Source organism: Pristiophorus japonicus, chromosome 13, assembly GCF_044704955.1.
Source record: "Pristiophorus japonicus isolate sPriJap1 chromosome 13, sPriJap1.hap1, whole genome shotgun sequence".
Lineage (NCBI taxonomy): Eukaryota > Metazoa > Chordata > Chondrichthyes > Pristiophoridae > Pristiophorus > Pristiophorus japonicus.
The window spans coordinates 152,010,195-152,038,107 of record NC_091989.1 but is presented as its reverse complement, the minus strand read 5'-3'; the positions used below and the strand labels follow the sequence as shown (position 1 = coordinate 152,038,107).

Genomic DNA, 27,913 nt, shown 5'->3' with positions numbered 1-27,913 from the left:
CGTAACTGGTGCGTATGGTCCACAATAACAAGGTCATGAGTTGCAGGTAGCTGTGAACATTTTAATTTTAAAACTGGAATTCGAGTAAGGAGGTTTGGGAGCCAAGTTTTGCAAGAGGTGGATGTTAAGTAATAGCAAACATCAAAAAGTGAAAAAAATAATTTATGTAAGCTCGGTACCCAAAACGGCGAATGCTTATGCTGCGAGTGTGAGATAGTGCAACTTTCTCGTGGCAGTAACCTGAGCCGCAGGTTATTAAAGCTGTAGCCACTTGAATGTAATAATTCTTCATACGTAATATGGGAAAGGTTCTGATGATTGAGACATTTTTAAGCCCCAATGTAGCGCGGCTGTCCTCTGGCCGTCACAACTGTGCTGCTGTGGCCCATGAGCAGTGACCGCAGTATCAGTTGCCTTCGCCCCTCAGTGTTCTGCCGCAGTTTGCTCCTAAGCTCCGCCCTTCTTGCGACACCCACTTGTTTACTTCTGGATTCCGAGAAACTATTCGACCGAATTTAATAGCAAAGCGCCACCAACCAATCACGGATCCGGACCGGCTCCTTACCGCGCGACCTTTGTGCGGCTCTGACCAATTGAAAAGAGTCACCGGGGAGAATTGTGTTTGCATAATATTATGACAGCTGGCAATAGCCAATCACCAGCTAGCAGCCGCTGTAAATCAATCTGAAAAGGCGGGACCTCAATCCGAGACGCGATTGGCTGGTTGCAATATCAATCGCTGCCCCCAGCCAGTGCCCGGCTGCAGGGCGGGGCGACTGCGCTGTTAAGTTTGGATGCGCGCCGTCAGCTGACAGTCGGAGGAGCTTTCTGCGCCAGCTGAGTCGGCGGTTTAAACTCGAGGCTGCTTTTTTTTTTATAAAACGGACTCGGGCCGCGTTTCGTTACCGCCGTCAAACAAATAAACAAACCAGTTAATATGCCGTCAGAGAAATCCTTCAAACAGCGGAGGACTTTCGGTAGGTCTTGGAATCCGTGTCCAGCAGACAGCGGCCTTGTGTGAGGGAGCAGGGCCTGTGCTCGGGGCCGACCGCTTTGGGCGGTGCTCGGTGCGTTGTTGCGAGAGAGCGGCTCTCGTAAGCCGAGTCCTGTGAAGGTTGCGGCCTTCTGCTTCTGCACACGCTGGGCTGTTGATGCGGGTTCGTTCGGTTTCTCTGCAGCAAAACCTCATTTAACCGTTAATTTTGTCCCGTGAGGAGAGGGCTATGGCCGAACCTGGAACTCGCGCTCCGTGGGGGAGGGGGATCTGTAGGATTGTGATGTTTATCTGGGAGTCAAACAGCCCGTCATTGCAAAGCCTACAAGTAGGTCAAGCACACCCAATATCTAACTGCTTCTCTCTGATTCTTTGTCAGTTGTATCTCCTCAAATTTTGCTTTGATTTTTCAATTAATGTTCTCTTTAAAATGTTGCAACTAAAGCACTTTTATGGTTTCATCTTGTTTTCCCACTTCATTTTTTTTGAAGTCTCTTAACTAGAGTTCTATATTACACCTGAGCAAAAGCCATTTGACTTATCGAAGCTGATGCCTGTAGTTGTAGTACCCCAATCTCTCATTATATATTGAAACTACCGCGACATTTTAAGTCACCTTTTCCCCTCCTAGATATTGCAGTTGAGTGACAAGATGACGTAAACATGTTGCCCAAATAGCATTGTTGTAGCAAGCTGGAATGCCACATTTATAAGCCTACCCAAGGCTGAAGATGAAGGATAAACAGAAATGGAAGGATATATAGGAAAATGATGGATTGGCACCACGACAGTTGATCCGTTCCTTTCTAGTTGGTAGGCCTCAAGGATGTGTTGTCTGGCCAAATGAGAGTTGTAGTTCTGCTATAAAGTCACTACATAAAAATTGGATTGGTTTGTCCAGCTATTTTTTTCCAGTCACTGTTTGGGTGGGTGGAGGGATGCACACTTGGTTTAGAAATTCCCTAAATGTACAAAAAAACAACTTCTTGTGGAGATTGATGCTCTAATCTTGATCAGATCAGCCATTGAGTGGCAGAGCAGGCTCGAGGTGCCAAATGGCCTACTCCTCTTATTACTTATGTTCTTGTATAATCTTGTATGGCATAGGCATCATGTATCCGCTAATGTGTGCTGCACCACTATTTTTAATTTTAGCAATAATTTCGATTTATATGGAAGATTAAATCAGGTTTTTCTCCCCACCCCATGGAAGATGGTTTATTTTCTGTATGCAGTGTTGTACATAGATGTGTTGTCTCCTTGTATAAAGTCTATAATTCTAGTTTTTGTCATAGTGGTATCCTTGCACTGTCCCAGTCTGTTCATAATTTTGTGTAATTTATGAAAATTACAGTTGTTTGAGTAGTGTATAGATCAGAACTTGAATTGCTCATTGTTTCTTTTGTCCTTCACCCTACCCCACCCTATCTTATCCAATACTTGTGTATTTTTGTGTTTTGCATTAAAAGTAAACTGAATGCACCTGTGGCATAATGGACTTAATTTTTAGATGGGATCAGAGAGGAAATGTTCAGTGGAAATTCTGATGTGTATAGATGAAGCTGAGAAAGATGGATGTATAGAAGATTTTTTTAGTGGGGAAAGAAAATCTCCAACCCTTTTGTGCTGGTCTGCAAGTAAGCGAGGGGCTAGACAACTTGGGTTATCTAGTGATAGGCATCTTAAGAAAGGAAACATAATTTGAGATGGTGGGGAAACAGGATGATGATTTTAAAAAAAATTTAATCAACTGTAGTGGATGTCCTTCACAGAGAATAGAATCGAGTACAGAATCACCAATACTTTATGTTGCAAAGCTACTAGTCTAGGGATTCACTTGGTAATGTGAAATTCTGTATCTTGCCTTGTGAACTTTGGTCTTGTTTGTTTCATCTGAAGTCCCTGTCAAACTTGCTGATCTGAGCCAGGTTGAATTTCAGTGGTATTGCCAGGAAATAATTGGCTTACTATTACCCAACTGTAAAGTCTCTTGATGCCCCTGAGCAGGGATTAAAAGGAAGCTAATGGTCACTGGACTATAGAGGCTGTCAACAAAGCAGCTCCAATCTTGAGATTTGAAATAGTGGGTATCTCTACTATCCTGCTGCTGGCAAAGGAAAGAGTGGATGAGCTTTTTCTTCTGCTGAAAAAAGTTCCTTACATTGAAGCACTGTACAAGCAATATATTTCAGTGGTGATGTATGGGATTGATGACGAGATTTATCTCTTGGAAAAAGATCGAGGGTTTATTGCTTCTGAAGTTTAACATTTATGGGTATGCTGTTCAAGTAAGCATTTTTGGATGAGTTAAAGTTCATTTTCCACTTGGAAGGATCTTAAATTTGCTAGATTACTTTAGAGATGTACATTTTTAAGACTTCTTGTGTTGTAAAGAACCATTTGTGCTAAATAACCCATTCGACATTGCAAGGAGAATTTGATTTTAAGATATTTCTAAATTAATCTGAGAGGGGGTGACAATTGGCAAGTAATTGCAGCGGTTTATGTGTTTTTATGGATATTTTAATGATTGGGAAATTGCCATCTTATTTTACAACAAGATTACATCAAACATCCACACTTGGGTGAATTTATTTTTTAAAAGGAAAAACTAATAAAAGAAAAACAAGAAATAGAACTAGAAAATGCTGGAAATACTCAGGTCAGGCAGCATCTGTGGAGAGAGAAACCGAGTTTTATGTTTCAGCTCAATGACCTTTCATCAGAACTGCAGAAAAGAAAGAAAAATGAGATCCCTTCAGTGTAAATATCTTAGAATAAATCAAACACAGACTAATAGAAGGGCCTTTCAAATTAACGAGCCCAGGTGGCAACTCTCCAACTCCATCTTCGAGCCTAAAACTAATACTCCATCAATTAAGTAATGCTGTCCCTTTTAGGAACAGAAACTATAGTTCTTTTCAATTGGTGTCCAAGCCCATCCATACCTTATTTTAGCAAACTTTTTGAAAGACAAGCATCATTACCTATACCTGAAGCAGGTTTTGTTTACAACCCACAACTGCTAGGCTGTCTTTTAAAAGTCGGGCAGTACAATTATACAGCACAGAAGGAGGGCATTCAGCCCAACATGATCTTTCCCCATAGCCATGCAAATTTTCCTTTTCTTCAACAACAATAACTTTTATTTATATAGCGCCTTTAATGTAGTAAAACTTCCCAAGGTGCTTCACAGCAACATTATAAGACAAAACAGATAAATTTCAAGTCTATATATCCAGTTTCCTTTTGAAAGTTACTACTGAATCTGCTTCCACCACCCCTTTCAGTGCATTCCAGATCACAACAACTCTTCACAAAAAAAAATCACCTCATCATCTCCCTGGTTTTTTTGCCAATTATTTTAAATTGGTGTCCTCTCAGTGAAAACAGTTTCTAGAAACATAGTAAAAAAGGTGCAGGAGTTGGCCCTTCGAGCCTGCACCACCATTCAATATGATCACAGCTGATTATGGAACTTCAGTACCCCTCTCCTGCTTTCTCTCCATACCGCTTGATCCTTTTAGCCGTAAGGGCCATATCTAACTCCCTTTTGAATCTATCGAACGAACTGGCCTCAACAACTTTCTGTGGTAGAGAATTCCACATGCTCGCAACTCTCTGTGAAGAAGTTTCTCCTCATCTCGGTCCTAAATGGCTTACCCCTTACCCTTACCCCTGGTTCTGGACCCCCCCCCCCCCCCCCCCAACATCGGGAACATTCTTCCTGCATCTAACCTGTCCAATCCTGTCAGAATTTTATATGTTTCTATGAGATCCCCTCTCATTCTTCTAAATTCCAGTGAATATAAGCCTAGTTGATCCAGTCTTTCTTCATATGTCAGTCCTGCCATCCCAAGCATCAACCTGGTGAACCTTTGCTGCACTCCCTCAATAGCAAGAATGGCCATCCTTAGATTAGGAGACCAAAACTGTACACAATATTCAAGGTGTGGCCTCACCAAGCTCCTGTACAACTGTAGTAAGACCTCCCTGCTCCTATACTCAAATCCTCTCGCTATGAGGGCCAACATGCAATTTACCTTCTTCACCGCCTGCTGTAGCTGTATGCCAACTTTCAATGACTGATGTACCATGACACCCAGGTCTCATTGCACCTCCCCTTTTACTAATCTGTCACCATTCAAATAATCTGCCTTCCTGTTTTTGCCACCAAAGTGGATAACCTCACATTTATCTACATTATACCGCATCTGCCATGTATTTGCCCACTCACCTAACCTGTCCAAGTCATCCTGCAGCCTCTTAGCATTCTCCTCACAGCTCTCACTGCCACCCAGCTTTGTGTCATCTGCAAACTTGGAGATAGTACATTGAATTCCTTTGTCTAAATCATTAATATATATTGTAAATAGCTGGGGTCCCAGCACTGAACCTTGCGGTACCCCACTAGTCACTGTCTATTAAAACCCCATACAATTTTGAACACCAAGTTATAGTATAAATGAAATGGACAGATATGGACCACTCTTACTGGTCGTACAGCTAGCCTGAAAGGGGTGATCTTCTTGCATTACTAATGATGCAAGTTGACTGTGATCCAAGTGTACCTGGTATGAAGCCCACCAAAATAGTAACATTAAAAAAAAAACCTAATGACCTGTACTTCAGATTAATGATTTGAAAAGATGTCAACCTTTTTCAACCACTTACAAGTTTGTACATGTGTACAGTTGTGCCTCCTAATATTAACTGCAAATGCAGATTTCCATACATTGTTGAAAATGGAAGCCATGCTGTGCTGAAACTATTTTTTCTTCAAATTCCATCCCTTTCTCCCCTTCCCTATTAGTTGTACATGATTAAAAAATGTCACTTACAGCTTTTATTTTGAGGAACGGTCATCAAACTGAAAAGTTAACTCTGTTTCTCTCTCCACAGATGCTGAGTATTACCAACATTTTCTGTTTCTAGTTCAGATTTCCAGCATCTGCAGTATTTTGCTTTTGAAGTAAAGTTGGAACTAAGTTTGGGAAGCAGAGTCTATATGCTGATTCCCTATATTTATGCTACTAAATCCAATCTCTATAATCCCAGTGACAGACCTTTGGGCCATGGAAAAGTGTCTGCAAGCGTGCCACGGGGATAAATAATCCAGATTTAATGTTACCGGCGCATAGAGCCAGCTCACTGATGCTAGTTTCCTGGAACACAAATGAATACAGTCAGTATGAATGCAGGTTAAGTGCAACCTTTATTGATGACTTCAGGGTATAAGGTAATCGACTACATTAGTAAGTGGATACTTCCAGCCATTTCAAATGTTAATCCATTAGAAATGCTAATATTAGTTGCAATCTGATACAAAAACATGTTAGCTGGGAGTCCAATCAAGATAATGTTTACATTTGTGTGCATTCTTGCATTATGATGCTGTTGGATTCTCCAATATAAAAGGAGGGTACCATTAGTTCCCCTGAAAGAGTAGAAAATGGTATTGGGCAATAAATTTGGGCTCTTTTGGTGTTTATAGTTCTACCGATGCCTAAGCAATAATGTCTGCTGGGCACATTCTTATATGCTTGTCAGGTGCGGGCAAGTTTGGGCACAGCTATAACCTTCCAGTATTCACTGGACAATAGACTGTTGAAGTGACTGGATAAAGGTGTTTAATAAGTTGTCTCAAAGCTTGTTAGAAAAATTCAGCTGTATATTTGTAAGAGGAAATATAGAAGTGTAGGAAAATTAATTGACTGGAAATACTTGGGGTAAATGGGTGTTGCTCCAATTGGAAGGGATTAGAAATGTTCCCTAGTCCCACTTTTTTGTTCTGTGTATACAGATGATTTGGATTGAGCACAGAGGAAGACAATCTTAATTTGCTGGCCTAAAATGAAGGGGTTTGCCAAATGCCAAAGTAAACTCACGATTTCAGGGACAGTTGATTAGTGGAATTGACAGACTGCTGGTAGACACAATTTAATGTGAATACAAATGTGAGGTAATGCATTTTGGAAGGAAAAACAAGGAATGGGAGTATATGCAGTGAAAAATACTGAAGGATATGGATAAACGGAGACAAAGCCATAAGGGCTAGTAGCATGTTTTTTTTTAATAGGTATGTGAGTGAAGAAGTAATGAATTTATACAAAAATTAGGCCACAAATAGAATAATGTGTGCTGTTTTGGGTACTTTATATCAAAAGATGTAGTTCGGGTCCTTCATTGAAACACCTATGAACTCATCCTTTTTTTGGCGTGGAAGCAAGTCATCCTCGTTTCGAGGGACTGCCAATGATATCAAAAGACATTAAAGCCATAATGTACAGTATAAATTTACGTGGATGCCAGGGATTGGATCCGTAGAGACTTGAGATACTTTGACTGTTTCCATTGGATTAGAGATGGTTAAGAGGAAAGTTGAGGTTTTTAAAAAAAAAAGTTATGAAATTTTTTTTAATAGTGAATTGGGTAAGATTACTTCCTCTGGTTGGGAGTTGATGTCAATTTAAATCACTAGTGCAGAGAGAGCTTAGAAATGTCTTCGTGTAGGTGATTGAAGCATGTAATGCTTTGCAACAGGGAGTGGGTGAGCCAGGATCATTGCATTTTAAGTGTAATTAGATAAATGTTGAAGTAGATGATGCAGGGCTGTAGGGAAAGTGCTGGGTAGTAGATTGATTTTAGATTGCTCCAGAAAAGAGCCATCTCAAACACTACTGGCTAAATGGCTGCTTTCTGTGCTGCAAACATTACTGTTTCTAAGGCAAACAAATGAATAATAGTCACTGGTACAAAGTGTCAGAGGGTGACAGATGCAATGCTTTCAAGGGCAAAAGGGAGAAAATTGGTATGGGAGGGGGGAAAGCACATACTAGGCTGTTGCCTCATTGCACATTATTAAAAACAACAGTTTGCATTTATATAGCTCCTTTAACATCGAAAAACATCCCATGGTGCATTATCAAACAAAAATTGGCACCGAGCCACATAAGAGATAGTGAGGCAGATGACTAAGCGCTTGATCAAAGAGCTAGGTTGACAAGATGGCCAATTGTTGTCATGTTGATAATGTAAAAAGTGACAACTCATTTTTTTTTTAAAAAGAGTGGGGAAAAAAGCATGCTGAAAATACACTGGTCTGTCGGTGTCTGTCGAGGTAGGTTATCTTTTCTGATGTTGATGGACCTACTGTGCATTTCCAGCATATCCAGGGAAATCGTGTTTGACAAATTTGCTACCAGAGTTCTTTGAGGATGTAATGAGCAGGGTGGATAAAGGGGAACCAGTAGATGCAGTGTATTTGTATTTCCAAAAGGCATTCGATAAGGTATTGCATAAAAGGTTACTACACAAGATAAGAGCTCATGATGTTGGGGGTAATATATTAGCCATGGATAGAGGATTGTTTTCTGTTAGTTAACCAGAGAGTCTGGATGAATGAGTAATTTTCAGGTTGGCAAACTAACAAGTGGGTGCCACAGGGATCAGTGCTGAGGCCTTGGCAATTTGCAATCTATATTAATGACTTGGATGAAGGGACCGAGTGTATTGTAGCCAAATTTGCTGATGATACAAAGATAGGTGGGAAAGCAAGTTGTGAGGAGGACACAGAGTCTGCAAAGGGATATAGATGGGTTATGTGAGTGGGCAAAAATTTGGCAGATGAAGTATAATGTGGGAAAATGTGAAGTTATCCACTTTGATAGGAAGAATAGAAAAGCAAAATATTATTTAAATGGAGACTACAGAATGCTGCGGTACAGAGGGATCTGGGTGTCCTCGTACATGAAACACAAAATTAGCATGCAGGTACAGCAAGTAATTAGGAAGGCAAATGGAATGTTGGTATTTTATTGCAAGGAGGATGGAGTATAAAAGTAGGGAAGTCTTGCTACAACTGTAGTTGGTGAGATCACACCTAGAGTACTACATACAGTTTTGGTCTCCTTATTTAAGGAGGGATATACTTGCATTGGAGGCAGTTCAGAGAAGGTTCACTAGGTTGATTCCTAGGATGAAGAGGTTGTCTTTAGAGGACGAGTTGGGCCTGTACTCATTGCAATTTAGATGGAGAGGTGATCTTATTGAAACATCAAATTCTGAGGGGGCTTGACGGTAGATGCAGAGAGAATGTTTCCCCTCGTGGGCGAATCTAGAACTGGGGGCATAGTTTCAGAATAAGGGGTCACCCATTTAAGACTGAGATGAGGAGGAATTTCTTCTCTAAGGGTCATGAATCTTTGGAATTCTCTACCCCAGAGAGCTGTGGAAGCTGAGTTATTGACTATATTCAAGACTGAGATAGACAGATTCGTGAACTATAGGGGAGTCGAGGGTTATGGGGAAAAGGCAGGAAAGTGGAGTTGAGGCCAAGATCGGATCAGCCATGTTATATTAATGACTTGGAAGAAGGGACTGAGTGTAACGTAACCAAGTTTGCTGACGATACAAAGATGGGAGGAAAAGCAATGTGTGAGGAGGGCACACAAAATCTGCAAAAGGACATACAGGATAATTGAGTGGGCAAAAATTTGGCAGATGGAGTATAATGTTGGAAAGTGTGAGGTCATGCACTTTGGCAGAAAAAAAATCAAACAGCAAGTTATTATTTAAATGGAGAAAGATTGCAAAGTGCTGCAGTACAGCGGGACCTGAGGATACTTGTGAATGAAACGCAAAAGGATAGTATGCAGGTACAGGAAGGCCAATGGTATCTTGGCCTTTATTGCAAAGGGGATGGAGTATAAAAGCAGGGAAATCTTGCTGCAGCTATGTAGGGTATTGGTGAGGCCACACCTGGAATACTACGTGCAGTTTTGGTTTCCATATTTACAAAAGGATATACTTGTTTTGGAGGCAGTTCAGAGAAGGTTCACTAGATTGATTCTGGGGGATGAGGGGGTTGACTTCTGAGAAAAGGTTAAGTAGGTTGGGCCTCTACTCATTGGAATTCAGAAGAATGAGAGGTGATCTTATCGAAACATATAAGATTATGAGGGGGCTTGACAAGGTGGATGCAGAGAGGATGTTTCCACTGATGGGGGAGTCTAGAACTAGAGGGCATGATCTTAGAATAAGGGGTCACCCATTTAAAACAGATGAGAAATTTCTTCTGAGGGTTGTAAATCTGTGGAATTCACTGCCTCAGAGCTGTGGAAGCTGGGACATTGAATAAAGTTAAGACAGAAATAGACAGTTAAACGATATGGGAATAAGGGGTTGTGGGGAGCGGGCGGCGAAGTGGAGCTGAGTCCATAATCAGATCTTATTGAATGGCGGAGCAGGCTCGAGGGGCCGTATGGCCTACTCCTGTTCCTATTTCTCCATAAGTCGGAGTGGCTGCAGCGCATTCTGGAGGGGGAAGATGAACAGCCAGCTGTCATGATACATATAGGTACCAACGATATAGGTAAAAATCAGGATGAGATCCTACAAGCTGAATTTAGGGAGCTAGGAGTTAAATTAAAAAGTAGGGCCTCAAAGGTAGTAATATAAAAGGGGTCGGAGGGTCTAATAAGGAGGAGGAACTGAGGGAAATCCTTCTTAGTCGGGAAATTGTGTTGGGGAAATTGATGGGATTGAAGGCCGATAAATCCCCAGGGCCTGATGGACTGCATCCTAGAGTACTTAAGGAGGTGGCCTTGGAAATAGTGGATGCATTGACAGTCATTTTCCAACATTCCATTGACTCTGGATCAGTTCCTATGGAGTGGAGGGTAGCCAATGTAACCCCACTTTTTAAAAAAGGAGGGAGAGAGAAAACAGGGAATTACAGACCGGTCAGCCTGACATCGGTAGTGGGTAAAATGATGGAATCAATTATTAAGGATGTCATCGCAGTGCATTTGGAAAGAGGTAATATGATAGGTCCAAGTCAGCATGGATTTGTGAAAGGGAAATCATGCTTGACAAATCTTCTGGAATTTTTTGAGGATGTTTCCAGTAGAGTGGACAAGGGAGAACCAGTTGATGTGGTATATTTGGACTTTCAGAAGGCTTTCGACAAGGTCCCACACAAGAGATTAATGTGCAAAGTTAAAACACATGGGATTGGGGGTAGTGTGCTGACATGGATTGAGAACTGGTTGTCAGACAGGAAGCAAAGAGTAGGAGTAAATGGGGTCTTTTCAGAATGGCAGGCAGTGACTAGTGGGGTACCGCAAGGTTCTGTGCTGGGGCCCCAGCTGTTTACACTGTACATTAATGATTTAGACGAGGGGATTAAATGTAGTATCTCCAAATTTGCGGATGACACTAAGTTGGGTGGCAGTGTGAGCTGCAAGGAGGATTCTATGAGGCTGCAGAGCGACTTGGATAGGTTAGGTGAGTGGGCAAATGCATGGCAGATGAAGTATAATGTGGATAAATGTGAGGTTATCCACTTTGGTGGTAAAAACAGAGAGACAGACTATTATCTGAATGGTGACAGATTAGGAAAAGGACAGGTGCAAAGAGACCTGGGTGTCATGGTACATCAGTCATTGAAGGTTGGCATGCAGGTACAGCAGGCGGTTAAGAAAGCAAATGGCATGTTGGCCTTCATAGCGAGGGGATTTGAGTACAAGGGCAGGGAGGTGTTGCTACAATTGTACAGGGCCTTGGTGAGGCCACACCTGGAGTATTGTGTACAGTTTTGGTCTCCTAACCTGAGGAAGGACATTCTTGCTATTGAGGGAGTGCAGCGAAGGTTCACCAGACTGATTCCCGGGATGACGGGACTGACCTATCAAGAAAGACTGGATCAACTGGGCTTGTATTCACTGGAGTTCAGAAGAATGAGAGGGGACCTCATAGAAACGTTTAAAATTCTGACGGGGTTAGACAGGTTAGATGCAGGAAGAATGTTCCCAATGTTGGGGAAGTCCAGAACCTGGGGACACAGTCTAAGGATAAGGGGGAAGCCATTTAGGACAGAGATGAGGAGGAATTTCTTCACCCAGAGAGTGGTGAACCTGTGGAATTCTCTACCACAGAAAGTTGTTGAGGCCAATTCACTAAATATATTCAAAAAGGAGTTAGATGAAGTCCTTACTACTAGGGGAATCAAGGGGTATGGTGAGAAAGCAGGAATGGGGTACTGAAGTTGCATGTTCAGCCATGAATTCATTGAATGGCGGTGCAGGCTAGAAGGGCCGAATGGCCTCCTACTGCACCTATTTTCTATGTTTCTATCTCAGGATTGATACCAGTGCCATGTGCTAGTCAGAGTAGAAATTGCAGGATAGCTCAAATGAATACGTGGCTTGAGGAATGGTGCAAGGGGGAGGGATTCAAATTCCTGGGACATTGGAACCCGTTCTGGGGGAGGTGGGACCAGTACAAACTGGGCGGTCTGCACCTGGACAGAACTGATGTCCGAGGCGGAGTGTTTCCTCGTGCTGTTGGGGAGGGTTTAAACCAAAATGGCAGGAGGATGGGAATCTATGCAGGGAGAAAGGGGGCAGAAGCAAAGGTAGGAAGGAGAAAAGCAAGAGTGGAGGGCAGAGAAATCAAGGAAAAAAATCAAAAAGGGCCACATTACAACATAATTCAAAAAGGACAGTGTGTTTTTAAAAAAAAACAAGCCTGAAGGCTCTGAGTCTCAATGCGGGGAGCATTCGTAATAAGAAGGATGAATTGACTGCGCAGATAGCTGTTAACGGGTATGATGTAATTGGGATTATGGAGACATGGCTCCAGAATAAGCAAGGCTGGGAACTCAACATCCAGGGGTATTCAATATTCAGGAAGGACAGACAGACAGACAGACAGGAAGGAAAAGGAGCTGGAGTAGCATTACTGGTTAAAGAGGAGATTAATGCAATAGCAAGGAAGGACATTAGCATGGATGATGTGGAATCTGTATGGGTAGAGCTGCGGAAAACGTCAGTGAGAGTTGTGTACAGACCACCAAATAGTAGGGAGGTTGGGGATGGCATCAAACAGGAAATTAGGGATGCGTGCAATAAGGGTACAGCAGTTATCATGGTGACTTTAATCTACATATTGATTGGGCTAACCAAACATGTAGCAATACTGTGGAGGAGGATTTCCTGGAGTGTATAAGGGATGGTTTTCTAGATCAATATGTCGAGGAACCAACTAGAGAGCAGGCCATCCTAGACTGGGTCTTGCGTAACGAGAGAGGATTAATTAGCAATCTGGTCGTGCGGGGCCCCTTGGGGAAGAGTGACCATAATATGGTAGAATTCTTCATTTAAGATGGAGAGTGACACAATTAATTCAGAGACTAGGGTCCTGAACTTAAAGAAAGGAAACTTCGACGGTATGAGATGTGAATTGGCTAGGATGGACTGGAGAATGATACTTAAAGGGTTGACGGTGTATAGGCAATGGCAGACATTTAAAGATGACGTGTATGAACTACAACAATTGTACTTTCCTATGTGGCGTAAGAATAAAAAAGGGAAGGTGGCCCAACTGTGGCTAATGAGGGAAATTAGGGAAAGTGTTAAATCCAAGGAAGAGGTATATAAATTGGCTAGAAAAAGCAGCAAACCTGAGGACTGGGAGAAATTTAGAATTCAGCAGAGGAGGACTAAGGATTTAATTAGGAGGGGGAAAATAGGGTATGAGAGTAAACTTGCCAGGAACATAAAAACTGACTGCAAAAGCTTCTATAGATATGTGAAGAGAAAAAGATTAGTGAAGACTAATGTAGGTCCCTTGCAGTCAGAATCAGGTGAATTCATAATGGGGAACAAGGAAATGGCAGACCAATTGAACAAATACTTTGGTTCTGTCTTCACTAAGGAAGACATGAATAACCTCCCAAAAATACTAGGGAACCGAGGGTCTAGCGAGAAGGGGGAACTGAGGGAAATCCATTTCAGTCAGGAAATGGTGTTAGGGAAATTTAAGGGACTGAAGGCCAATAAATCCCCAGGACCTGATAGTCTGCATCCCAGAGTACTTAAGGAAGTGGCCCTAGAAATAATAGCTGCATTGGCGGTCATTTTCCAACATTCCATGGACTCTGGATCAGTTCCAATGGATTGGAGGGTAGCTAATGTAACCCCACTTTTTAAAAAAGGAGGGAGAGAAAAAACAGGCTGACATCGGAAGTGGGGAAAATGCTGGAATCAATTATTAAAGATGTAATAGCAGTGCATCTGGAAAGCAGTGACAGGATCGGTCCAAGTCAGCATGGATTTATGAAAGGGAAATCATGCTTGACAAATCTTCAAGTTTTTTTGAGGATGTAACTAGTCATGTGGATAAGGGAGAACCAGTGGATGTGGTGTATTTGGACTTTCAAAAGTCTTTTGACAAGGTCCCACACAAGAGATTAATGTGCAAAATTAAGGCACATGGTATTGGGGGTAATGTATTGACGTGGATAGAGAACTGCTTCCTGTCTGCTAACCAAAGAGTGGGAATAAACGGGTCCTTTTCAGAATGGCAGACAATGACTAGTGGAGTGCCGCAGGGTTCAGTGCTGGGTCCCCAGCTATTTACAATATACATTAATGATTTAGACGAAGGAATTGAATGTAATATCTCCAAGTTTGCAGATGACGCTAAGCTGGGTGGCAGTGTAAGCTGCGAGGAGGATACTATGAAGCTGCAGGGTTACTTGGATAGGTTAGGTGAATGGACAAATACATGGCAGATGCAGTATAATGTGGATAAATGTGAGGTTATCCACTTTGGTGGCAAACACAGGAAGGCAGATTATTATCTGAATGGTGACCGATTAGTAAAAGGAGAGGTGCAGAGAGACCTGGGTGTCATGGTACATCAGTCATTTGAAGGTAGGCATGCAGGTACAGCAGGCAGTAAAGAAAGCAAATGGCATGCTGGCCTTCCTGGTGAGGGGATTTGAGTATAGAAGCAGGGAGGTCTTACTGCAGTTGTACAGGGCCTTGGTGAGACCACACCTTGAATATTGTGTGCAGTTTTGGTCTCCTAATCTGAGGAAGAACGTGCTTGCTATTGAGGGAGTGCAGCGAAGGTTCACCAGACTGATTCCCGGGATGGCAGGACTGACATAAGAGAAAAGACTGGATCGGTTAGGCTTATACTCAGTGGAGTTTAGAAGAATGCGAGGGGATCTCATATAAACTTATAAAATTCTGACGGGACTGGACAGGTTAGATGCAGGAAGAATGCATGTTGGGAAAGTCCAGAACTAGGGGTCACAGTCTAAAGATAAGGGGTAAGACATATAGGACTGCGATGAAGAGAAACTTTTTTACCGAGTTGTGAACCTGTGAAATTCTCTACCATAGAAAATTGTTGAGTCCAGTTCGTTGGATATATTCGAAAGGGAGTTAGATGTGGCCCTTACGGCTAAAAGGATCAGGGGGTATGGAGAGAAGGCAGAGATGAGGTACTGAGGTTGCATGATCAGCCATGATCTTATTGAATGGCGGTGCAGGCTCAAAGGGCCGAATGGCCTGCTCCTTCACCTATTTTCTATGTTTCTATGTTCTTATGATATTGAATGACGGAGCAGGCTCCAGGGACCATATGGCCTACTCCTATTACTTATGTTCTTGAATGCAGATTTTTCTTTCTGCATTTACCTCTGGCGGGGGCAGAGGGGGGTGGGCAGAATGGCGAGTGGTGGGGAAGGAGAAGCTTTCCTTACAACCAAGCATTCAACTTCCCAACTGTCTAGCTCCATTTGCCATGATACCTCAGCAGTTGTTGATTTGCTCAGTCATTCCTCACTTCTACCTTTGATGTCCTCATTCCCAGCAAAATCTTCACTGTTTCTAATTCCTGCTGCCCCCACCTCTGATGATGGCCATTATTTTCATTCCCTCAAGTTTAAGGAGCAAAACCTGAACATACCTGGTGCACAACTGACTTAGCCATCCATCATCAGATCTGGCTTGACCACATCAAGTTCTTGGCCTTTCTCTCCTTTTCCAAAACTTCCCACTATTCTAGGATCATCCTAGTGGTCACCGCTCAGCCTGGGGTCCTTCACTGCCGCTTTCCTCCTTAAACCCCTCTCTACAGCTTAAATAATTTAGGCCTCAACGTATGGGCTAGAAATTACCCAGCCTGTCGTTATTTGATAAATAATGTTATTTTAGTGAATAAATAAGAATAAAAATGTCACCATTTTTTTTTAAGGGGGTAAATTTGGCCGCAAAATATGCCTGCCATTGAAAAAGCGCAGCTGCGCAACGATTCGCGTTTAAAAACCACAATCTCGCCAACTTTAGCCCAAGGCCTATCAATGGTAAAAATTCAGGAGGGGAGAAAACACACACACACACACACACTGCAAAAAATCAAACATTTGCAAGACCTTAACTAAGTAATCACTGTAAAAGAATTAAAAAAATAAAAACTTTAACTTGACTCTTTTGCAGGTCTTTCTACTTACTGACGTTTCTGAGGCTGCCATGCCTGCTTTTCTCATGCGTTTTTAAAAATCCCAAAACGGGTTCGCCGAATGGCCAAACTTAGGCGATATTTTTTGTTTTCACATTGCACCAGGGCGATCTGCTTTCTGGCGATATTTTGAAAATGCCATTCTTAAAGTTTGGGGAATTTTCTGCACTTCATTTTAAGAACAAAAAAGCACTTAACACGAAAAGATCGTGTTAAAATGTGTGCTTAATGCGAAAAAATCGGGTTAAAACATGTGTTGGGCTTTGGAAATTCCAGCCTCATCACCCTCACCTGTTCCAGCCCACTTCCCCACCAAAATATCTCCAGTTCTTTGAATCTGGCCTTTTGTGCCTTCCTCGTCCTCCCTTTGCCCCACTATTCATGTTCATGCCTTCAGCTGCCTCAGGTTCCAATGTCCTTCTGCCTCTTTTAACTCGCCCCTTTGACCAAGCTTCTCATTTCTCCCATTTGGCTAGACAGCTGTTTTTCCTTGCGTCTCTGAATCGCTTTGGGACATTTCCCTGCATTAACGGTGCTATATAAATGCAAGTTTTTTTTGCGGGTTTGTTATCTGAATATAACCATGCAGTCAAAATTCAGAGCAGTAGTGCAAACAAACCTAATGTTTTTAGTGGTTTTCTAGTTTGCTTGTGCTGTATGTGTCTATCGGAACATGCACAATTCGATTTTATTGTGCCTGGCTCTGGGAGGGACAAGTGCTTCCTTCCTTGTAATTTGCTGTAACGAGGGCATTGAGATAACCAGTACAATTTCACTTCACATTTTCTAATGTGCAACTAACTGTTCGATTCATAAGCTTGGTCAAATTTACTTTTGCATTATTTTAAAGGTTGATTTTAAATACACTTCAAGACCTTGTATTGGATGCAGTAATGGCATTGGTAGCAAGCAATCTTGAAAGGTCTATGTGGTACAAAGAGACTTATAATTGTTGAGTACATTTGTGATTGACAGCTAAGGGTATTTTATGAGTAACTCTTCCCTTCCAATGTTTTTGTTGCATTAGTTATAAAATGGATCTTGCCTCCCCTGTGATCCAGAAGTTGCATTCTCTTTGATTTCTGCTCTGCAGAGATCGTGTACCTTTGGGACACTCTAGCTGCACTTTTTTTTTTATTTTGCTGGTCTTCATTTTTGAAGAAGGAAATACCAACATGAGATTCAAGTTTTAGGCTCCAAATTGAATTACTTGGTTCCTATTTAACATTTTCAATCTATGCCACCTCTTCCAAAGTCTGAGAGTTTATCAAGATGTACTCTGCTCCTTTTTAAAAGATGCACACTTTCTGTATCACATGTGCTGGAGCAACAGGTTCAAGACACTCCATGTCGCATGCTTTTATTCATTTTTGGGATATGGACATTGCTGGCAAGGCTGGCACTTATTGCCCATCCTTAGTTGCTCTTGAGAAGGCAGTGGTGAACCTCTTTAACTGCTGCAGCCCATGTGACGAAGGTACTCCCACGATACTGTTAGGTAAGGTGTTCCTGGATTTAGACCCAGTGATGATAAATGAATGCTGATATGTCCAAGTCGGGATAGTGTGTGACTTGGAAGGGAATTGGAGTTGATGGTGTTCCCAGGCACCTGTTGCCCTTGTTATTCTAGGTGTTGGAGGTTGTATGTTTTGGAGGTGCTGCTGAAGGAGCCTTGGTGACTTGCTGCAGTGTATCCTGTTGATGGTAAACACTCCAGCCAACCATGGTACTCTGTGGTGGAGAGAGTGGATGTTTAAGCTGGAGGATCGGATGCCAATCCAGTGAGACTGCTTTTGTCCTGAATAGTGTTGAGCTTTTTGAGTATTGCAGCTGCACCCATCCAGGCAAGTGGAAGTATTTATCACACTCCTGACTTGTGCCGCGTAGGTGCTGGAGAGACTCTGGGGAGTCAAAAGGTTAACCACTTGCTGCAGAATAATCGCTCTTTATTATTTTCTCTCTCACTGAGCAATCTCCAGGCTTATATTTCCTATTTTCTCTTTGATTTGCTCATATATGGCAGTGAATTCAAAGCACATGTGTGAATGTTGATGTTTGCTTATGTGTTTATGATGTTGCAAAGTGAATTAATCACAGAATGGGTGTCATTCACACCTGAAATGTTTTTGGTTTGTTTAGCATAAAAATTGGGCAAGGAAAAGACGGTTTTGTGATTTGGATTTTTTTCCAGTCTTCAGAGCTGAAGCTTTCAAGTTTGGAGAACAGTATTGTGTTATTGCATAATTAATTTTTATTTGGCCCGCTCTGGTTTTGCTCCAAAAGATTGGAAATTTCTGGCTGTGTGAAATAGAGAGGAATTGTTAGAGGTCTGTTGTAGATCTCCAGACTATTAGGTCTAGAGAAAGTACAAGGAGGAGGGATAATATGACTTACACAATACAATACAATACAATCCCAGTTAAAGAGGGTTCTGCAATTTTGTGCTCTAAAATAATTACTGTGCTATTTTACAGAGCAAAGAGTGGAAGATGTGCATCTTATTCGAGAACAACATCCCAACAAAATTCCTGTGAGTATTGGGTGGATTTAAAATTACTTAATTTAAAATGGCTTTGGTTCTAAGGTAGCATTTTTAAATTGTAAAATGGCTATTGAGCATTCATTTAAAAGAGCACAATTATAGGGCCATTGTGACATAACGTGTATTTGGCCAAACAAATTCTGTGTGTACAGTGAAACCTGTTGAACACTCCAAAAAAAATACTTTCTGACAGTCCCAAATAAAGGACACTTACTGACCGTCCCAAGTAACTTGCAACGTAATAAATAGAAACTGCATCTTGAAACCATGCACACTCGCAAATTACAAACTGCTTTTAATGCAAAGCATCAAGTCAATTTACAACTTAAAACATGCAATCATATGTGAGGCGGCAGTGTGTAAAAAACAGCTTTAGTGTAATGGAGATCTCTTTACCCAGCATGCATAGCGACCAATAAACCACACCATCTCTGGGATTGAATGCTTGAACGGCTCTATCACAGGGATAGAGGAGTTTCTCTGCCACTTTGGATGCTGGTTAAAAAGATTACACAAATGTCGGGATCTACTAGTTGGGGGGGGGGGGTGGGGGAGAAGAATCTGGATGGGCTGAAATCGTGAGGGGCTCGAGTTGTGGGTAGAGGGGGACTGAGGAGAGAGAGATTGGTTTTCCTCTTTCCCTGTCCTCAGTTTCCCCTCCGCCTGCTTTCAGGTGGTCTCCTAGTTCTTGGAACTTTTCAAACAACTGCTGGTGCAAAACTACAAATAAAGATTCTCAACATTTATAAGGTAAATCCAGTAACGTTTGTAGAAGTTATGTGGGCCGATGATCACGTGATCAAACCTCCAGGGATGCCTCCAACCAGAGTTAGCAACCCAATCCACCAGTACGTTTGGTACTCTTGAGTTGCTAATAGGCCCCTACTCAACCCCGAGCACTTCAAACATTAGCAGCTGTAGCACACGGAGGGAGGGAATCCCAGACAGGGGTCTGCAGGACAATATTTCCCCCCACCCCCCAATTTGCCTGGGATCTGCCAGGTACTCTGGCCCTACAGCAACCACCTTGCTTTTTGCAGACTGCCAATGTAGTAGATACAGAATAGGACATCTCTCCTTCAATGGAAAAGGACCCTGGGATGGCAATGATCTAGGAAACCCAACGAACAGAAAATGAACTAAAATCACATCCTGCCGGCAGGGCTCCAGAATTAAATACGATCCCAGGTGGAAGACAAAAAAAGGCACGCTGCTGGAGCTGCAGCCAATCCCGGAATACTTGGTTCATCCGGTTTACTGTCCATACAATGATGATTTTGAAAATAAGGACACATGATGCAAGTCCCTTCGATGTTCCTAATTTACAGGTTTCACTAGCTTTTTCCTACTAAATTTATTTTATTTTTCATAAGTTTTATGATAACCTTGTTTATACCTTGAAAGCCATGTAAACGCTGTCAAAACAAAGGTCGGTGCGATGTTGGTATATTTTTCACTCCACTTATGTAGGAGAAATAGTAATTTTAATTTTATAATAACCCCTCTTGGGTACATTTCCCTCCCCCAAACCATCACTGCAGTTCTGCTGCCCATCCTGGACTCAAATCCCCCCCCCCCCCCCCCCCCACCCCTCCGGCCTTGGATAAACCCATAGCTACGCTCTGCATGTCTTGGTCTTCTCCCAAAGGTTTATTGATACACTTGTTAAGGCTCCTTTTCTGAGCAGCAACACCAACTGTTCCATTCTTCTCCCTTCTCAACCTTCTCATCCTGTTCTCTCTACCCACCGCTGCCTCTACAGACTCTGCCAACGGATCAGCAATCACTGTCCCTCTGCATTTCCCTGCACAATGTACATTTACTCGTGATAAGGCTCTCGCCATCCAAGATCACCTTGTGGATGATTGGGTGCGTGCAGCAGAACTGGTCTCTAGTCGTCCTGGTTAACCCTTGCCACTGGACCAAGACCTAGCTCTGTCAAGCCCGTGTGGTGGCTGGGGTGCAACGGCCACCACACGTTTAAAAATAAATAAATCCACGCACAGGCATCTTCCACCCTTCAATACGTAGTTCGTGACCTGGAATATTGGGAAACACTTATGAACTCATCCCTTTTTGGTGTGGAAGCAAGTCATCCTCGATATGAGGGACTGCCTATGAAGATGATGATGATTATGATGATGTGGATGATTGCATTGACCTTGCTTTGACTCCTAGGAGGTGACATCTTGCCCCTTACTGAAGCCTCCCAGCCTGTCTATACTTTCCATCACCTGCCCCACCCAAACCACTGGGATGGCAGTGTGGCTCATATCACTAAACCACATCTTAATCTCTTCCCCCTGCTGCTCTGGTGCCTTCAAATCCTATGAGCACCTCATCTTGTTCTACCCCTCTCTTTTTAAAATCCTTGTTTTCTACTCATGCCCCATCCTGACTTTCTCCCTGCGATCTCCTCCCTCATCCTCTGTACTGACCAGCTCCTCACCCCTGGTGGTTTTCAGCTTGCCTTGCCCTCCCTGATTTCACTCTTCTCCCTAAGCCTCTCCCTCCATATAAATTATTTTTTCATATTTATGGCCACCCCATCAAACTTGCCAACTTGCCAACTCTGGCCTCTCTACTTCCATAGTCTCCCATCACTTCCTTGTATCTTTAACAACCCTTATCCCACTTCCTTCTGTATCTGTCATTCAAAAAACTTGCGACCCCATTTTCAAACTCGACTGCCTAGCTTTTGGCCTTCCATTTGCCACGTCACTTCAGCTACCTTGCCTCCACCTTTGACCCACTTGTCCCCACTAGAGCCTTTCCCTCAAGTCCAAGGGATGCAAACTTGAGCAGGTTTATCCATCATCACCAGATCTGGCTGGATCACATCAAGCACTATCTGGCCTCTCGCTCCTGCAAAACTGCTCAGTACTCCAGGATCATTCTCAACAGCAAGCAAAACGCTTGGCTTCTTTTCTCCATCACCATCTGTTTCACCCTCTTTCTTCCCGCCCCCCCCCCCCCCCCAACCTTGCTTCTAACAAGTATAGACACTGTTGTAATGTAGGGAAATATGGCAGCCAATTGATGCACTGGATACATGACCAGTTTCTGTTTCTATAACTTTGGTTGATAGATTAAGTTTTGCCAGGAGAACTCTCCTGCTCTTCTTCGAATAGTGCAATGAGATCTTTTACGCACACCTGAGAAGGCAGATGGGACATTGATTTAATGTCTCATTCCACTCCCAGCAACTGACTGCAGTGTGGAGGTTTCACTGCACTGTGTTACCCTAGATTGCATGCTCAAGTCTCTGAAGTGGAGCTTGAATTCATGATATTCTGGCTTGGAGACAAGAGTACTACCATAGAGCCAGAACAGCTACTGAATTGTATTGTACTTTTATGTTCTGTTTTTCAGGTCATAATTGAAAGGTACAAGGGAGAAAAGCAATTGCCTGTGCTGGACAAGACCAAGTTTCTTGTCCCCGACCATGTAAACATGAGTGAACTTATCAAAATCATACGGTAAGCTTTTAGTTTTAATGCACAATTGAGAAATGGCTTGTTGCCTTGTCCATCAAAAGTGGTGGAACATTCTGTTCTGTGATGGTTAACGCCCAATGCTAATCATTTTAATCAACAAAAATTTGAATTGTTTGGACTGTGACATTGAATTGACTCCCAAGTCACTTGCACATCTCTGCTGATTTATCTGGGGACTGTGAGCTGCCTTACTGCATGCCAACTTGCTCAAGAAATGGTGAATGAAAACTTTGTTAAAATATTCCCAAGATTTAATCTAAGGTTCTTTCTGCCAGTTCCTTTTTAATGGTGGGAATATTTAAAATTAGTATAAAATACAAACGAGGTCATTAAACTTTTGCTCTTCAAAGTGAAATGATCATCATTGCTGAGGAATGATGGGCATTGTGCACTTTTGACTTCTGTTTTCCATGTCAGCCATCATTTGGTCCAAAGATTGCTTTGTTTGATGCAAATTGAAGTAGATCGATTCGTCAGTGTTTTTGATCAACCAAATGTCTGATCTGTGCTGAAATCCAGCATCGTGCTCGGGTCTCCAAACCAAAAGTTACTGAGAAATAAGCCGAGGTAGCAAGTATCTCTTTGCTCAATTAAAAACAGAAAATGCTGGAAATATGCAGCTGGTCAGCCAGAATCTGTGGAGAGAGAGTGTTAATGTTTTAGGTTGATGACCTTTCGTCCGAGCGTTTTGCTTTTATATCTCTTTGCTCAATATGGTCATACACAGGTGCACACCTAACTTCCCTAATTCCAGAGAGATTGGGCACAGGTTAGCAAGCGTTACGGCTTGGGAAGACTCGAGTCTGTACAAGGGTCCGACTGAAATTCTGCCAGCTAAAACCATGCAGCTGGCAAGATAGCAGGAGTAAGCTTCCTGCTGCTTGTCCAGTCTGGATCACCCTGCCCATTAAGGCATAGGCTTGCAGGGTTATTTGTCTTCCCAACCAGATTTCATTAATAAGCCAGGTTAGCTGATTAATCGTTAACTATCCTGCTTAACTCACGTACTGTATTACCAAGTCTTGCCACACGGGTTGACTTAATTCCCAACTGTCACCAAGTGCGCTGTCTTGGATTTACAACAACAACTTGCATTTTACATAGCATCTTTTTAACGTAGTAAAGTGTCCCAAGGTGCTTCACTCGAGCATTATAAAACAATAATTGATACTGTGTGACATGAGACATTGGGACAGTTTGGTCAGGGAGGGAATTCCAGAGCTTGGGGTCTAGGCAGTGGAGGAGTGATAAATCTGGGATACACTAGAGGCCAGAATTAGATGAACGCAGAGATCTGAGTTATGGGGCTGGAAACCACAATTGCCTCCCCACCCACCAGGGTTTTCATCAGCCCCTAGAATTAGAACAGTAGGTGATTGCAAATGCATGCTTAAACAGTGGCTTCCGACCTGTTGGGACTTTATTTAAATCGATATCGAGCATTATATTTAGTCAGAATGTGGGCACAGTTGGGGAAATTCAGATTGCATAAATCTCCCAGTTACTAAACCTAAATATCACACCCAACTTCTGATTATATATGCTATTAACACACTTTGTACTGAACATGTATGCTAAAAGTACCAAAATATTAATTCTTAAAGATAGATTTTTTTAAGAGAAATTAAACCGAATGGTTGTAAAAAATGATCAAATCAGATGACAATTAAGTACAGTTTACAAGACTGTTCTTGGAAAGTAAGATGTGAAGTGCAAACTTCAATTTGTTTCTTTGACAGCAAATAATGCCCTGTTATTGGTACTGGAAGGACAACATAAAAGGCTCAAGTACTGATATTCCATTGCAAGCAATGTGTAAAGAATGAAATTGACTTTCTATTTTTAAGTGTTTGTTTTAGTAATAACACCAAGGAAGTACAGAAATTTAAAACTATAGCCTTCAGAAAGGTATATTGAACATTCATTGTACATGTTTTTCTTCCCTTGTAGTTACCCATTGTCACTGTGTGGGGTTGAACTTAAATGATGTGTTGGCAGGGTATTCTATAATGGAGTGCTTATAGCCAAATAGTTCTCAATTGTCTACACAAGTGTTTTTCTAGCAGAAGTGGGAGCTCTAGCTGACTTTAATTCTCCTGTCTCGGCTCGGGGACTGAGATAGATTGTAGATTTCATCCGTTTGGGGTGCTGCTAACTTCACGCACGCATTCTGGCTTGTATGGGTTAGTACACTACCAGACAGTTCCTTTCCCCTGATATATAACTTGAAGTTGCTGTTGGAATTTAATGTAATGGGATCCTTTGATTATCAAGACTTTGATTCGTGGCGCTTGTAAAATTGGGGAAATTGTAATTTTGCTCCAATGTTGAGTTTTAATATGTATGGAGGAGGGGAAATCACTAAATGAATTAATAATTTCTATAAAATCTGAAATCTGCTTTCTAACATGTTTTTATAGGAGACGTCTGCAGCTAAATTCGAATCAGGCCTTTTTCCTGTTGGTGAATGGGCACAGCATGGTTAGTGTTTCCACACCCATATCTGAGGTTTATGAACGAGAGAAGGATGAAGACGGTTTCCTCTACATGGTCTATGCATCCCAGGAGACCTTTGGAATGGACACTGCACTGTAACCATAATCTGGTTTGGAATACCTCCCTCCAATGTTCCTGTAGTGACCCTGCCGTAACGCATTGCAAAACAAAAGGCAGTTTACCCAGCTCAACCAGGAATGAGAAGAGGTGATGCATAGAATTATTTGGAAATAGAAGTTGATAGTGTAACTGCAGTCTTTTGCTTGTTAGGTTCTCAAAATTGAGTACTGTATTCTTGTAAATGCTGTCTGCAGCAATTTTAAGCCAAATCCTAATCATGTTCAGAGATCATCAGGTATCTTGTATTGGCTACAAACTCTTAAGTAAATTTAAGTAATTTTTTTTAAAGCAACATTGACTGAGCAGACAATTTTGCTTTGAGTGAGATTATCAAGAATTGTATTAAAAATTATACTTTAAGCCCTACTTAATTCGTATTTTAAAATGCCACTATTGTCGGAGAGCCATTAAATGGCTAATTTTCATAAAATGGCTGTATTTCTAACTGTTATCTATCACTGTTGTAAGTCCACCATCGTTCAATATTGGGACTTTGGCATGAAATTTAAATGGCTGTGAAAATCCTGCACGAAGTAGTGTGCATCCTACATCAAGGCGATACAGGGCCATTCTTTGTGAATGAGCTGCTAAGCAAGGCAGCCAAGAACTAATGCTTGTAGCAGGTTCGAGCATTGGAAAGGATGATTATTTAATTTTACAAAGTCCTCTGCTTCAATTTCTTAAAATTTGTTTTCAGAAAATTCCAGTGTATAACCTCTCAACATCCCTCTCCATTCAGTGTCACCAATCCATGGCAATTTTAAAAACACTCTTTATTCACTTGTGAACAGGCATTTGTTTACTAGCAAATTAATTTCTAATAAGCTGTTCCTCAAATGTATCTAATCTTTAGCTATTCCTGTTCTTGCTAGGATTTACTAATTGTTGAGAATTTATTACTGACTATATGGGAAACTAAATCCACATTGTAAATATTATATCTAGAACATGTCTGTTGTGAAACAATGGTAGCAAAGTATCAGAATAAAAAGTTTTGAAATAACTTCCAAAAATGCATTATCTAAGTATACCCTAGTCTGCAGAATAGCATACGAATTGTAAACTGCCATGCCATTTTGTGTAAGATCTTCATATTCTCATTTGAATCTTAGTGAAATTAAGTTAGCCCTACATTTTATTGTACTTGTTCTCAAACTACTGCTTATTTGATTTTTATCGGGAAGTAAGTTGGTTAACCCTTTCTCTGCTATATACCAATACTTCTGTTGGAATCGGTCCTTTTTGGAGGGTTTGGTCACCAGAATACATAGCATAACCAGGCATCCAGATTGTAAATTCACATACCAGTCATAACTTTTTTAATTTTTCACCTCTTATCTGTACATCTAAAGATTTTCTTCTATTTTGTTTCCTGATGTTGAGTACTTTTAACTGTTATCTTTGTACTATAAAGTGTATTTAAACAAAACTTGTTCTGAAGTTCTTGGAAGACCAACACAACAGGAAGTTTAAGAATATGAAGCTGACTAAATAATTAAGCCTAAAATATGACATGTTATGCATACCTTCCTTCATGTGTTAATGTGTTAACTGTGGAGGCAGTGTCTTTCCTGATGCACTGCTTTTGCTGCATACATTAAATACCCGAAGGCGTAGTAATTACAGATAATGCTTTATAGCATCCTCAGATTACCACACTAAAGAATTACAGGCACTGAGCCAGTAAAGGGGTTAATAACATTAAAGTTTATGGGTCATGTTATTGCCTGGAACTGTTGTACTTTTAGTTGTAAAGTTAACTACTGCTGGTGCTGTCGACATTTGGTGGGATATCGGCTGCATTCTGGAATTCTTGATGTAATATTGCAAGTTATTCAAGATAATTCTAATGGGTTTAACGAATATCAGAATATTTACAAATGTTACTAATCCACATTCCAAAATCTGTCCTAAAACAGAAGTCACTTGGTGAGAATTATTAATGGCCAATAAAGCAATGATGTTGCTCTTTAGGTAATTGTTAACTGATTTTTCCATTGTCACCAGTATTTCACTGTTTCCGCTGTACACTTCGCTCTGATTACGGTATTAAGTCGCTGAAAACAGAATGCAACAAAAGTCCAAAAATGTTCAACAGTGCCTTTTTAGTTTTTAATTGTCATTATAATTTTTTTACATTTGCATAAATTCTAGAAATACTTGTCATTCGAGATCTTCACTAATGTATATTTTCAAGAGTACATAAACAAATTTATGTATTTTGTAAATTAGAATTACATTTTTTTAAATTGTTACTTTGGATCTGCTGTTGACGAACCTGAACTGACAACTTGTAAATATACTGTATATGATATACTGTTTTGAGTTGTGTGCCTGTATGGAAAGATGCATTTGCGCTTTTCAAAATAAATGAGAAAGGTATGGGATCTTGTTTGCTTTTTTTCAGCAATACATATACAAGGATATACACAGTAAAACCTACTGCTGTTCATCTGTGCCTTTATTGTTTATCTGATTTAACAAACACATTAACTGCAATACAGATTGAACCTCTCTTAGCCGACATCCCCTTGACCTGTGCCGGATAAGGGATTTTGCCGAACGAGAGGAGGTCACGTTTAATTGCATAGTACAGGTACTGGAGCAAGGGGATATCATGATTGGGGGGGGGGATGGGGATTGGGGGGGAGGGATGGGATGGGGAGGGATATGGGGGGGAGGGGATCGTGGGGTCAGGCCAGCGATTGCGGGAGTCAGCAGCAAGGAATGACTTCAATTTGTTCGTGTCGGAGCAGCTGGGAATGGTGCTGGATAAGGGGTCCTAGATGAGGAAGATTCAACCTGTACCATTTTTATTGCACTTTAGGAAATTTTTATAATTTGTAAATTAGGCAATCTTTTTCAAGTGGTATTAAAGCAATTTAAATATCTGCATACAAAAAAATTGTCATTACATAGTTTGAAGGTGGTTTGGGGGGTGGGCGGGCA

The 27,913-nt window shown here is 41.5% G+C and overlaps 1 protein-coding gene across 1 annotated transcript; it reads left to right on the top strand.

The window, feature by feature from the left end:
• The first annotated feature begins 794 nt into the window (after window positions 1-794).
• map1lc3b (microtubule-associated protein 1 light chain 3 beta) lies at window positions 795-27,351 on the top strand. The gene is made up of 4 exons (XM_070898138.1): window positions 795-977; window positions 18,784-18,839; window positions 22,224-22,330; window positions 24,769-27,351. The coding sequence occupies exons 1-4, from the start codon at window positions 938-940 to the stop codon at window positions 24,941-24,943; spliced, it is 378 nt and encodes a 125-aa protein (XP_070754239.1). The 5' UTR covers window positions 795-937; the 3' UTR covers window positions 24,944-27,351.
• Window positions 27,352-27,913: the final 562 nt, after the last annotated feature.